At 45.1% G+C, this 13,135-nt stretch overlaps 1 protein-coding gene across 1 annotated transcript; it reads left to right on the top strand.

The window, feature by feature from the left end:
- Window positions 1–342: 342 nt before the first annotated feature.
- Window positions 343–9,721, top strand: RNF4 (ring finger protein 4; the record flags this gene model as incomplete). The annotated part of the gene is made up of 7 exons (XM_084267033.1): window positions 343–428; window positions 1,189–1,210; window positions 1,353–1,470; window positions 2,315–2,398; window positions 4,682–4,847; window positions 8,699–8,747; window positions 9,096–9,721. The coding sequence occupies 7 exons, from the start codon at window positions 343–345 to the stop codon at window positions 9,243–9,245; spliced, it is 675 nt and encodes a 224-aa protein (XP_084123159.1). The 3' UTR covers window positions 9,246–9,721.
- Window positions 9,722–13,135: the final 3,414 nt, after the last annotated feature.

Below are 13,135 nucleotides of genomic sequence, written 5' to 3'. Positions count from 1 at the left end.
GAAATTTGGACCATGAACAAGCTTTAAGATGCTAACTTGGTACCACATCAGATACAAGCACCTCGATGCTTTCTCTTCACCTCTTCCACTCAGCATTTTGCTGCCTGGTGGGAAGGGACATACACATCTCCAGTAACCATGGTGTAGCTACTGCACACTTGTATGCTCTTGCAGATCCACAGGTATTCTAGAACTGAAATTTCTCTGATTTGCTTGCTTCAGTTTCCTCTGAAGCTGCTCAGCTCCAACCTGTTGGAGTCTGGAGATGGGTTGGGGAAGAGAACTGCTGCTCTGGAATTTTGTCTTTGAAGATGGCTGTTTATGACACAGTTCCCAGTGATCATGGCCTATGTCTGTGGTGCCTTGAGAGTCAGGAGCATTCATGATGTCTACACACCCCCCTCCCCTGCCACCAAGGTTGTCCAGGGGTAGACAGTGAATGGGGCCTTTCGATTGGGTGCAGTCCCGCAGACCCAGAGTGCTCCTAGCCTGGTCCCCCAAAGAGTCACAAGTTCCCCCAGCAAACCCACTCCAGAATGGGCCCCTCTCTTTCCATGGGCTGCAGGTTCTGCCAGGAGCTTGCTATAATGAGCACCACAGTGTCTTCCATATGTCCCCACCTGCTCCAGTGTGGGGCCTCTCTGCAGGCTGTTGCTGGGATCACTGCTCCCCATCATCATCCATGGGTTGCAGAGGGGCAACCTGCTCCATCCTGGCCTTCTCCACAGTCTGCAGGGGAATCTTCCTCCAAAGCAGCTGCAGGGCCTCTTCCCCCACTTCTTCACTGACCTTGGCATCTGCAGAGTTTCTTGTATCTTCTCACTCCCTTCTGTGGCTGCAAAAAGCTGCTTTTATATTATAAAAGAAGCAATGAGACCATCGTGGTTTGGCTGGGCCTTGGTCAGTGGCAGGTCCATCATTGAAGTAGCTGATATTTACTCTGTGGGGGCTAGGGGAAGCTTCTAGCAGCTTCTTGCAGAAGCCACCCCTGCAGACACCTCTCCACCAGAACTACAACATTAGGTAAGCTGCTACTTCTCTTTTCTTACAGGCTTGGAAGAGCATCGTACTCAGACGTCAGCACTTCTTCACAGTGCACTGCCAAAAGGAATATCAGGAATTGATAGTTGTAGCTCCCACCCCACTGATTTTTTGGTATTGGTACCTCTAGCTTTTTCTGTGCTTTAGATCAAGAGACACCATGAGCACAGTAAGTATTGCACTGCTCAGTGCAAACCTGCTTCTTAGAAGAGTGTCTTGTGTCTCCTTGTCTGCTTCCATTGGTGCTGCAAAGACGAGGGCCCTGTGAAAGTGGCTTCTAAAGGAAATGCTGGGGCTTTGTTTTGTTTTAGACTCAACGGAAGCGTCGCGGAGGAGCCCTTTCTAGGCAAGCGCGGAAACGAACCAGGGTGGTGGCTTCTACAGCAGAAATGGCTTCAGAAGCTGAGCCAATAGAGCTCGAAGAAAGTGGTAAGTGTTTTCCTTAACTTAGGAAGAGCTTTGAGTGCTTCTGGAGGCTTGGGGTCCTGCTTGCCACTATTTTGGCCAGATTCTAGGCCCCTCGCTGGGGAGGAAAGGAAACCTCTGACTGTGGAAAGCGCCTAGTATGGCATCCCTAGGCAAGGATCCTGCTGACAGCTGGTGTGGTTTGTTGGAGAGGTGTGATAACATTCACCACGAGTGGAAGATGAGCTGTGTAAGGAAGTGCTGTTCCAACATCTCAATGCCTGGTCTGTTGAGCTGGGAGTCACCGCAGTTTGGGAGCTCACAGATTTTCATCAGACACTTAAAAGTTTCTCATGAGTTGTGCCATGACCAGACGTTGCTGTGTCACATTTTTAGAGAAGGTATTGAAAGAAGAAGTCCTTGATGTCCAGATGTTAAAATTAACTGTTGGTCTCCAGATAATTATATGGCCTTTTCAGTTTTTTCTGTGCTTTTCACTTTGAAAGTTGGAAGATAATTCAGACAGGAACATTTACAGCAGGGTACTGTAAAATTACATCATCTATGATTCATGTTTTCTTCTGTGAAATGAACGTTGTCCTCTTAGATGAATAATCTTTGCTGTGAAGCCTCCCACAAGCTGTTGTCATACAGCATGAGGAGGTCAGCTGCTGTTCCTCTTGCATTGCAGCTTGTAGACATCACTGGTGGTAATGCTTTACATGGACTGTTGAGCTTGCGTGAAATGTCAGATACGTTCCTGGAGGGGGATAGTGCAAGGTTGACTACTACCTCCAGCAGTTATAGTGGCATTCTACTTTATTCCTCTGCACTCCTTGATCTTGATTCTTAACATTGTGTTTTCAAGCTGGTGAAGAAGTAGTAGATCTCACATGTGAATCTTCTGAACCTGTAGTCGTTGATCTAACTCGAAATGATTCTGTTGTGGTAAGTAGCGAATGGCATGCTTATCTAAAGCTTGTGGTCACCTTAGTTCTGTATTGTGTTCCCTGATAGAATCTGGTTTTATGGATAAGTTGTAAGCTCATAGGTGACTTGCCAGCACAGGAAAGCCCTGTGTTAGGGGCCAGCACAGAAGGTGCTCCGATGGTGCACTTGCAGATAGGTAGAGAGTAACCTAAAACATCTTGTTGCTCCAGAACTTCCTGAGAATATATACAAATCACAGTAATGAAACATAGGAGATGCAACTGCTGAAGCTCTTTGAGATATAACAAAGGTATAGGCAAATGATTTAAACAAAAAGGAAAGGAGGTACTATCAAGTCTTTCAGCTTCCTAGATAGGAGCGTAGCGGCAATCTCAGTTGCAGGTATTCCTGTCACATAGATACCAAGTGCAACTGTAGCTGACTGTATTAAAGCTGGTTCAGTGTGTGACTCCCAGAAGCCTCAAGAGAATCCACTCTTTTCTTTCTTTTTTTTTAACACACTTTTAAAGCTAGAATAGCATTTGATCCAGTCCGCAGGGTAGTTGGTACCCATGGTTTTGGGATACCATCACTACCGTGCGGAACCAGCAACCGGGAGGAGGAAGAGCATGGGGGTATGTCCTGCTGGGATTGTTCCAGATCCTTTGAAGAGAAAGGTCTGACACCTGAGGACCTAATCTCTAGTTGCCCCAGCTCGAGTTCCCCCAGACACAGTAGCGGGTTGGGGCCTTGTGGTTTTGGATTTTTCTCCTTCAGCAGCGTGGTCTAATGCGAGTTCCTGAAGGGACATCGCAGCTAATTGGACTGTTTGAGGGAGAAAGAGGGAAAGCATGTCCTCCAGCCCTCATCCAATGAGGGTGTCAAGACTGTGGAGCAGGGAGGAGGGCACTGAGGTGCTTCCTAAGCTGCCTCCATTTCTATCCCTCTGCAGCAGCAGTCCGAGCAGACACAGCAGCAGCTACTTGACTCGACTTTTAAGAGTCTCAATCCAAAGGAGTGTGATGTGCTGCCATGCTTAGCATGTTCTACTGTAACTGCTGGGCTTGTCTGGTGTTTGTGTGCAACATCAGGGCTGCACACCAAAGTCTAATTGTGTTTTCTTTTCTCTCCCGTGCCGTGTCTGTGGATGCAAGATTGTTGAGGGTGAGTTGACGTTTTTACAATTGATAATGGAATTGTGCTAAGTTTGTTTCTTTCCTTTCCGACCGACTGGAGCAGCAGAGACTGGAACTGCACCTGCCAAAAGGCAGAGGGCAGTGCTAAAGGCCCTGCCCAGTGTGTGTACTACCCACTTAATGTGTTCTGTTTTCCAAATGAAGCAAGGTGGAGCAAAAAGTCCTTGTAATAAATTTTTTAGCTGAATTCTTACACAGGAGGGAACTTCAATTTTGAGACTACTCATGTAATTTAGTGTTTGATTATTTTAACATGTCCTGGAGTTGCAGTGGTAATTACTGCACGAGGTTTTTACTTGCTAAAAAGGAAACAAGTTCTTTAACCTTTATACAGTCTAGTCAACTGTATTTTTATCTCCTTTTATCTTGGGCAGTACAAGCTAAAGTTGCCTGAACTCAGGAGGGAGATTATGAAAATTACTGAGGGGATAGTGCTTTAGAGTATTTTTATAGCTTCCAAGTTCTGGTCTTAAAAAGACTCATTTTTAGATGTTGCCTTTGAGTAGGAAGGCTGGCTTAACACTGACCAAAGTAGTGGAATGGTGTAATGTTATACCTGGTTAGAGAATGACTGTGGTTTCTCACTGCTCTAATTTACATATTAACATTTAAGCTTCAGTTCTGAAAGTTTGTGAACAAAGCACTCTAAGTGATGTTGCTGTGTATGTGCTACCTTGCTATGGTAATTGTAAACTTAACTTCTGTCATCTCTTTCATATCAGGCACCAGCTGCAACTCCTCAACATTGTACTGTAGTGCTTTCTGTTCGTAAGCATCAGGAGAGTTGGTTTGCTTTTGTAGGGGAGAATTAGTCACAGGTAATGTGACTATATGAAACGTATGGCAAAGTGAACCTTTAAGGTAATCTTTTAGCTGCTTGTAGGGTGAGCAGAGCAAATGTTTTGTGCCTTTATATAGCAGAATACTCAAAATGCTTGCAAGTGTTAAACCTTTATCTTTAGGAAACTAGTTTTTTCAAGATTGCTTTTAACCCAGCTGAATATGGTCCATTAAAAATATGAACTCTTACAGACTATTTATTATCACTTGAAGGATAGCCCCAGGAAGAGTTGTGTGTATAATCCATTGAACTTAAATTTAAATTACAGAGAATCAGCGACAAAGGAGAAACCTCAGACTAAGAAGCCAGCGACAGTCGGACAGCTGCGTACTGAGTAGCGATGATGAAGATGAAACAAGAGATAATGATGTGTATGTGACAGAGAAAGTGTCTCGAGAACTGGGACCACTAGAAGATGAAACGGCCAGTTCGAAGTATGTACAGCTTGTGACACACCAACTGCTGAGCTTTGCTTTTCTTACCCATGCAGGACTACATTGTATCGCTATAGCCTGGCTTACCTTTGAAGTCTTACCACCTTCTAGTTCCCTCTTTTGGTCATCATGGAAACATTCCATCAAATGATACCACTGGCACTCTAGGATAAAAAGCCAGCCCAAGACAGATGGACAACTTTGCATACAACTTGAAAGCTGAGTGTGGGATTACAAGAAAGGAAGATTAGTCACAGGCCAAAGCTCATAATGTATTGTTTACTTTTCATGCAAAGGTCTAGTAATCATATTAAATATGGAAATATTTCCATTGGTTTTGATGATGCTTGGTATAGTGAGACCAGCTATACCAAGCATATATCTTGTATAGTGCTATAACAGACCTTGCTATAACTGGCAGCAGCCTGGCAAGTTCCAGTCAAAACTATATTTATTCACTGCTTTTTTCCATGCCAGGCCCATTGAATGCCTTTTTCCCTTGGGGTGAAACTGTTCTTGCCAAGGTATAATCACATGGTGACTGTGGAACTGTCATGGTTTTACCCCAGCTGAGAGCCGAGATCCACGCAGCTGCCTGCTCCTTAAAGGAAAAGAGTAGGGGAAGGGGGGGGTGAGAGGCAAGGGAAGGGAAAAGGAAGGGGCAAATAACCCCAAAACCAAGAAACTAAAAGGCCTGTGGGTTGGGATAAGGATAGTTTGCTAAGATAACAGAAAGATACAATGTAACAATGCTAACAGGACTTTAGAGCAAAAAATCTATGAAGCTGTTGATATCCAATGCAGTTTCTCACCGAACCCACAGCTCAGGCCATGCCACCCAGAGCCGTCCTGGAACCCAACCGTCCCCCAAGAACCGCGCGTCCCGGAGCTGCCCCTGCTCTTCCTCCCCTCAGGCCCCATTTCCTGGGCAGGATGTAATTGGCGTGGAATACTCTCTTCGGCCAGTTTGGGTCACCTGTCCTGGCTTCGCCCCAGCTTTCTCATGAACAGAGAAATATGAAAAGCTGAGAAAGTCCTTGACTGTCTGACAGCAACTAAAAACATCAGGGTGTTATCAGCACTGCGTTCATTTTAACTCCCAAACACAGCATTCCATCTGCTGCTACAAAAGAAGTTAACTCCATCCTGACTGAAACCAGGACAGGGACTAATACTCTTGTGGCCAGTTCTTTTTCTGTCCTTTGCATGTCATGGGGCTCCTGTATCTTCGCATGTGAGATGGTGATCTTACTGTTTAGGCCAGGAAAGACTCAGTTCTGTGGAAAAGCAGTCAACTCTTGCTCTAGGAGCATTCTTCTTTCATGTTAAGGAAGGCAATGTATTAGACTAGTTAAGATAATATAACACAAGACACTTAATATTTTGCTCCTTCAATCTTAAGCTTCTCTGTTAAAGAATGTGCCTTCCTGCTTGGTTTAGGGAAGGCTGCAGCATTTAACATTGACCAAAAGGCACTAATGGTAGAGACTGCCACAGACCTATCTGTGGTGTTATTCTAGAGTTCGAATACACTTGCTGATATGGTTATTGTTAGTTGTTGTTAATTACTGAGTTGGTACTGTAGCTGCTGCATAAAGAATTTAAGTATCAAGAATGGGAGAATTCAGTTAAATTGTTTACATGAAACAAGAGGAAGACAGTAGTGCTGACTGAGTTTAGGATTATGGGGTAAAGGATATCTCATACTTAGTTTTCCTGTTGAGTAAGATACAAACTATGGCTTAGCATGGATGGTGACATAATAAAGCCAAGTTTTTATGGTAAAGACTTAAAGCAGCATACCATGATTGTTTAAAATAGAAATTAACTTGTAAATAAAAGGCAGGAAGCACTTTCTTCACGGGCAGCCAGCATTCTTATAATTCTCAAGTCCCTGAACCTTGTATCCCTGAACCGCTAGACAGGAACTGGAGGAGTAAATCTTCCCCCACACTGTAAGGGCAGAGGAAGTCTGAGACCGCCGTGTGAGAATGAATGGCTACAAATCTGTGGGGCTGGATGGCATGCATCCCAGGGTCCTGAAGGAGCTGGCTGATGCAGTTGCTGAGCTGTTCATCATACTTGAAATGTTATGGCTGTCGGGTGAAGTCCCCAGTGACTGGAAAAAGGGTCATGTCACTCCCATTTATAAGAAGGGGAGCAAGGAGGACCTGGGGAACTACAGGACAATGACCCTCACCCCTGTGCCTGGGAAGATCATGGAGCAGATCCTCCTGGATGACATGTTAGAGCACATAAGGGATGAGTGTGATCAAGGACAGCCAGCATGGCTTCACCAAGGGAAGGTCGTGCCTTACCAGTCTGGTGACCTTCTGTGATGGTGTGACAGCATTGGTGGATAAAGGCGACCGATGTCATCTACCTGGACTTGTGCAAGGCCTTTGACATGGTCCCCCCACCTCATCCTTATCTCTAAATTGGAGAGATGTGAGTGTGATGGGTGGAACATCCAGTGGATAAGGAACTGGTTGAAAGGATGCAGATGAAGGGTGGCGGTCAATGGCGGTATGTCCCGTTGGAGGCTGGTAAGAAGCAGTGTCCCCAGGGGTCCATCTTGGGACTGGTACTCTTTAACATCTTTATTGTCTTTATCAATGACACTGATGATGGAATTGAGTGCACCTCTCTGGCCAGAGGAATCCCAGACATATATACAGACTGGGAGAAGAGCTCCTTGAGAGTAGCCCTGGGGGTTCTGGTGGATGAGAAACTTAACATGATCCAGCAGTGTGCTCTTGCAGCTCACAAGGCCAATGGTATCCTGGGCTCCATCAGCAGAGGGGTGGCCAGCAGGAACAGGGAGGTGATTGTCCCTCTTTACTCTGCCCTTGTGAGGCCCCATCTGGAGTCCTGTGTCCAGATCTGGGGCCCCCAATACAAGAAAGATGTGGAACTGTTGGAGAGGGTTCAGAGGAAGCCATGGAGATGATCAGAGGGCTGGAGCACCTCCCCTACAAAGAGAGACCAAGGAAGCTGGGCTGGTTCAGCCTAGAGAAGAGAGGGCTGTGGGGGGACCTCATTGCAGCCTTCTGCTACCTGAAGGGAGCAGAGAAACCGGAGGGGATTCAACTTTTTAAAAGGGTAGACAATGGCAGGACAAGGGGGAATGGAGTGAAGTTAAAGGAGGGAAGGTTTAGATCAGATATTACGGGGAAGCTCTTTATAAAGAGAAGTAAGGTGCTGGAATGGGACATCCACCACCTCTCTGGGCAGCCCATCCCTGAATATGTTCAGGACCAGGTTGGATGGGGCCCTGGGCAACCTTGTCTAGATCCAGGCCTGAAGGTTTGGGGCCCTGCCTGTGGCAGGGGGGTTGCAACTCTATGATTCTTGGGGATCCTTACAACTCATGCCGTTCTATGATTTTTCTATCTGAGAATGTTGTTCAGTGCTTCTGTTACCCTGCTTAAGGAACATTCTGTAGCTATGTTGGTAAGTGTGTGTACAATAGAGCTATCCTGGACACAGAAAACAGGAGAGGAACACAGATAACCACAATTTGTTACAAACCACCAGGTTGGATGTTCCTACTCTGAACTAGTGATTTATTTTTGAATGTTTCCTCATGTTAGTGTGTTCCTGCCCTGCATTGTATTGGGATTGAGTGTTGGTACAATTATGTTCCTGGGGTGGTAGGCTGCTAAATTATAAGAGGCCTCTTTTGCTTCTAGAAAGGTCAGTTAAATGCTGTTGTTAAAAAGCTTTTGATTATGATCTGTTGAAGATCAGCACTGCAATAGATTCTCATTCTGCAATGTTTTATGTACCGGTAACCTCAGCACAGGGGGAGATTAACGGGTGTGTGTCCTTGTTTTGTTCTCTCCCACAAGGCCCTCTGGCACCGTGAGCTGTCCCATCTGCATGGATGGCTACTCAGAGGTAAGAATCCTCCTTGTCATCTGTTTGTTGCTGTCGGAGGGAGACCTGGGTAGAGGGTGAGCTGCGCGACTCTCCTGGGTTACGTGGGATGCTGCAGGCAGCTGGCTTGAGGTAGAGGCCTTGGAGTTGAGGGAGAACTCGCGTGTCACTCAGAGCCATTTCTGAGGTCGTGTTTGTAGAGGGAGAAACGCTTCACAAGTCGGCACCGAAAGCTCTCTGGGTTCCTTATACTTACAGCAGTAATGTACTGGTGACAGGCACTCCGAGTCCTCTCTGCCTGGTGCCGCCAGAGCAGCAGCAAAGTTGACCTCATTGCTCCGATAGCTGTTGTGGCCTCTTTTCTTCCAGATTGTGCAGAGTGGGCGACTGATTGTGTCAACCAAATGCGGCCACGTCTTCTGCAGCCAGTGCCTCCGCGACTCGCTTAGGAATGCCAATTCTTGCCCAACTTGCAGGAAGAAACTCACCCACAGACAATATCATCCCATTTATATATGAGTATTTCTATTTCTGAGGACAGACTCAACTGGATTTTGGGGGGAAAATTTCATGTTTTCCGTGCTCTGAAGATGTAAAGTGCAGCAGGTTGTGCACACATGCAAATGAAATGTGTTTTGTTGGAGAATATCTTCTTACATATACAGACAGCTTTTTTTATGGTCCAGGTTGCTGCTTGTTGTGTCCCTGGAGAAAATGTTGAATTTCTGTCTCTAAACTAGACCAGTGGCCTATGTCAGAAAGGAAGCAGCTAATCTATTTCCTTCTATTCCTTTAATGCCTATCTAAGAGGGGCTTGAATCTTTTTGTCATTTCTTACTCTTTAAATTATTCCCAGAGTCGCATGGGAGCCAGTTGCTGTTTGGCATAGAGATGAGCAATTCACCCTTTTGTTTGCCTTCTGGTTTTATCCTGTTAGCAGCTCCTGCCTATATTGCTCTCTGCTCTACCATCTTTGCCCAACTAGAGTAAGTTCTGGAGCGATGGATCATTTTCTCATAAATCAGTCTGAAATTGACAACCAGGGTAATGCAATAAGAGAACCTGCTGTTAGCCAGCAATCAATTTTTTAAACAGAAGGCTTGACATGCTGATGTCTTTATGAACTCCATGAGATCTGAAATGCATAGACAAGTTGCAAGGCGTACAATGTGAAAACACTTCTTTGAATGTTTTAACTGCCAGGAGTTCCCGTGTTTGCCTCCCAACACTGATTTTTCTTCAAACAGAGGGAAATGGTCTCTTGGGTTCACTACTCTACTGTAGTGTGTTCTCCTTGTCGTTAAGGAGAATATAGCCTTCTCTAGGCTTGCTTGCGATGAGTAAGAAGGCAATAGCATACTTTCCTCTTGTCAGCTGAATACCAAACTGCCTGTGGATCTTCTTACCATATTGAGTGTCCCCAGCATAATTTCAGTGCATTCCCTGTTCTCTTCAGTTGCTATCCTGATATGTGATTGTCTTAGCCTGGTGTATGGGAATAAAAATGGAAGAATTGTATTGCCATGATTGATTTAGGAAGTGCGGGCTTCATAGGATGTTTGGTAGCAATCTTGCCTTGACAGCTTTTTAAGAGAGAAGTTTGAACTCCCTTTTCCCTGTGGGTTGTTCAGCTTTCTTTAAACAGGTGTTTGTAATAAAGGTGAGGAGTCAGGTAGGTGTCTGGGAAAGAACCGCTCTGTGGAACACAGGAATATATAGGCTTGTGCACTGTTATCCTGTCACTTTTTTCTTTTTCTAGGACTAAACTGTAAATGTCTGTTTTAAACCTTTTACCGTGAAAACTTGCAGGCTGATCTGGAGTCCCAGGTGAGCTGATACAAACAGGATTATAGCAATTAAATGTATAAAAGAGGATTAAAATCAGTGTTTGATGAAGGTCGAAACTTGGCTTATTTAAAGAAAAGGTCTAAAATTACACTCAGATGGCTTCTGGCAGTTGGTTGATTCTGCTAAACCGCTGGAAGCAGCGTTCCATGCTCTGGTGCAACACAATTGTGGGATGTGTTTGATTAACATGTGTCTTTCTCACCTGCCTTTAATTCAAGCAGCTCTTCTTATTGGCTGTCTCAAGTTCACTATCAAAGATTGCAACCCAAAAGTAAGGGTGTTTTGGTTTGGTTTTACTAGGATATTTAGGGTTATTTCCAGATGTAGCAATACAGACCCAGGTTTATTCCATAAAGGCTATCTTAAGAAATGGCAATGCCTTCCCCACCTTCATTTTGGAATTGCTTTGTTTCAGCCCTATTCCAGGAACATGCAGTTTCTGCAGTATGGCAATATGGGAACCGCTGAAATGTTAAACCTCCTTAGTTACTGTGTGCTCCCATTGATGATGTAAGCAACAAGCAAGGACTGCAGCAGCCTTAGCATAGTGTGGCGACAGCAACAGCTGGCACTTGTGTCACACACAACATGGAAAGGGTGAAACTATCCAAAAAGTTGCTTAAGGTGTGAACTGCGCTAAGAGAAGTGGCCCGACACTAAAACTGTCAAGATACTTCAGGGCCAAAGAAACAGCTATTTCCCTGATAGCTTAAAGGAGAAGAGAGAAAAAACGATGGCCACATTTCCTGGAGTGGCTCCGGTGTGAGAGGGTTGATAAGGAGAGGATTTAAGGGATTACCTCTGGGGATGAGGGCGAGTCACGTCTCCCTGCATCTTTCACAGTGTACTAGCCATAGCCTAAATGACTTTGCACAACTTCCTCCATGTAAATATCACTTTATAGTTTGTGTGTCAAATAGGTCTGAAATTTAGGTACCACAAACTATGAAATATTTAACAAAGAATTTTTTAGCTTTTGTGTACCCTGTGAAGTGCCACAGATTTTGTGCATCTCAAATTTTAGATCTCAGAACATGGGAAAATACTAATTTGTGCTCCATACCTTTTGGGGGGGGGTGGGCGGGGGGAACAAAAAAAATCAATATATTTGTGTTCTGGTGATGTTTCCCATATGATAATAGCGATGATTTTTTTCATTATGTTAATGTATGTCCTCTTGTATATACTTCAATTTTTCCTGTATTTAATTGTATTCCTGTCTGTCTGTCCCATCTATGTTGGACTCTGCTGGTAGGCAAACACATCTTTTAACAGGTGGAAATAAAATGTTCAATTTGATCAATTAGAAGTACTTGTTCTTTTCATGGCACTGGATTGGTTTGGGGTCAGGGATGAATCTGACATCCCCACACTTTGTTTTTCCTTGTGGCCAGCGTGCTGCGTGGGGAGAAGGAGAGAGGTGATGCCTGGGATGGAGCAAGGAGGGGATGACGGGGTGGGGCCTGAGGGGAGCCAGGGGTGGTGAGCATTCACTTTGAAGGACAGCTGGGTGTTGGGATATTTGGCAGCTCGTCTGTTGTTGGCAAAGGTGACACTGCCGGTTGCGTGCTCGTGTCATGTATGGAGCACCATGCTGGAAAGAGAGTGGTGAGGAATGCTGAGGAGAGGACTGGGCACGGACTGGTTTGATAGTCATGAAAAAGCTTATTGGAGTTCTTCTCCAAACAAACCGAAATAGGTGCTGTTCCCTTGAAGTTCTTCTCTCTTCACTCTGATTTGCTATGCTTAGCCACTGTTACATGAAATGTCTCCACTTTAGGGAGAACTTAAATTTCTGTTTAGGTTCTGGTTTAAGTTTCCATTCAGGCTGCCCGTTGACATGGGGAAGCACTTTATAGTTCCTGTCCACCAGCACCTTTTCTATGTGGAAACACACTGTATCAGAGGCCCACTTATGATGTTACTTGTTTAATGGATCTGAAGACCAGTGTCTTAGGAGGGACCAGAAGAGCTGCTGTGCATGTGAAGGTATTCTTCTGCTAAGAACATCAAGTGGCTCTTTTCTGTCACAGCAGACTGGTGCCTTTCTGCATCTTCCAGTTGCCTTGTTCTTCCCTCCCCTGCCTGCCTTGGTCCTGGCTATGCTGGGAAGCCCTTTTACTTTCTGGGAAGAACAAGGCTACCTACCTTGCAGTGTTTCAAAATGATGCATGCAAAGACATGGCGCCGGCCATGCAAATAAAATGTGTTTTGTTGGAGAATATCTTCTTACATATACAGACAGCTTTTTTTATGGTCCAGGTTGCTGCTTGTTTTGTCCCTGGGGTGAATGTTGAATTTCTGTCTCTAAACTAGACCAGTGGCCTATGTCAGTGTTGCAGTTTTGTGTAGCTGGGTGCTGTTAGAGAATGGAGGCTGCAGAAAATGTCTGCTGCAAGAAGCAGCTAGAAGCTCTCTGCAGTCCCCAAAGTGTAAACATCGGCTGAATCAAGGCCAGAGTTGCTGCTGAGCAGGGCCGAGCCAGTTGGTGATGGTCACAGCACCTCTGGCAATCACATAGAGGAGAAAAAAAAATTTTGCCACCAGAGAAGGGAGTGAGA

This window comes from Gallinula chloropus (genome assembly GCF_964237585.1).
Source record: "Gallinula chloropus genome assembly, chromosome: 7".
Taxonomy (NCBI): Eukaryota; Metazoa; Chordata; class Aves; order Gruiformes; family Rallidae; genus Gallinula; species Gallinula chloropus.
This window is presented reverse-complemented; position numbering and strand designations above follow the sequence as displayed.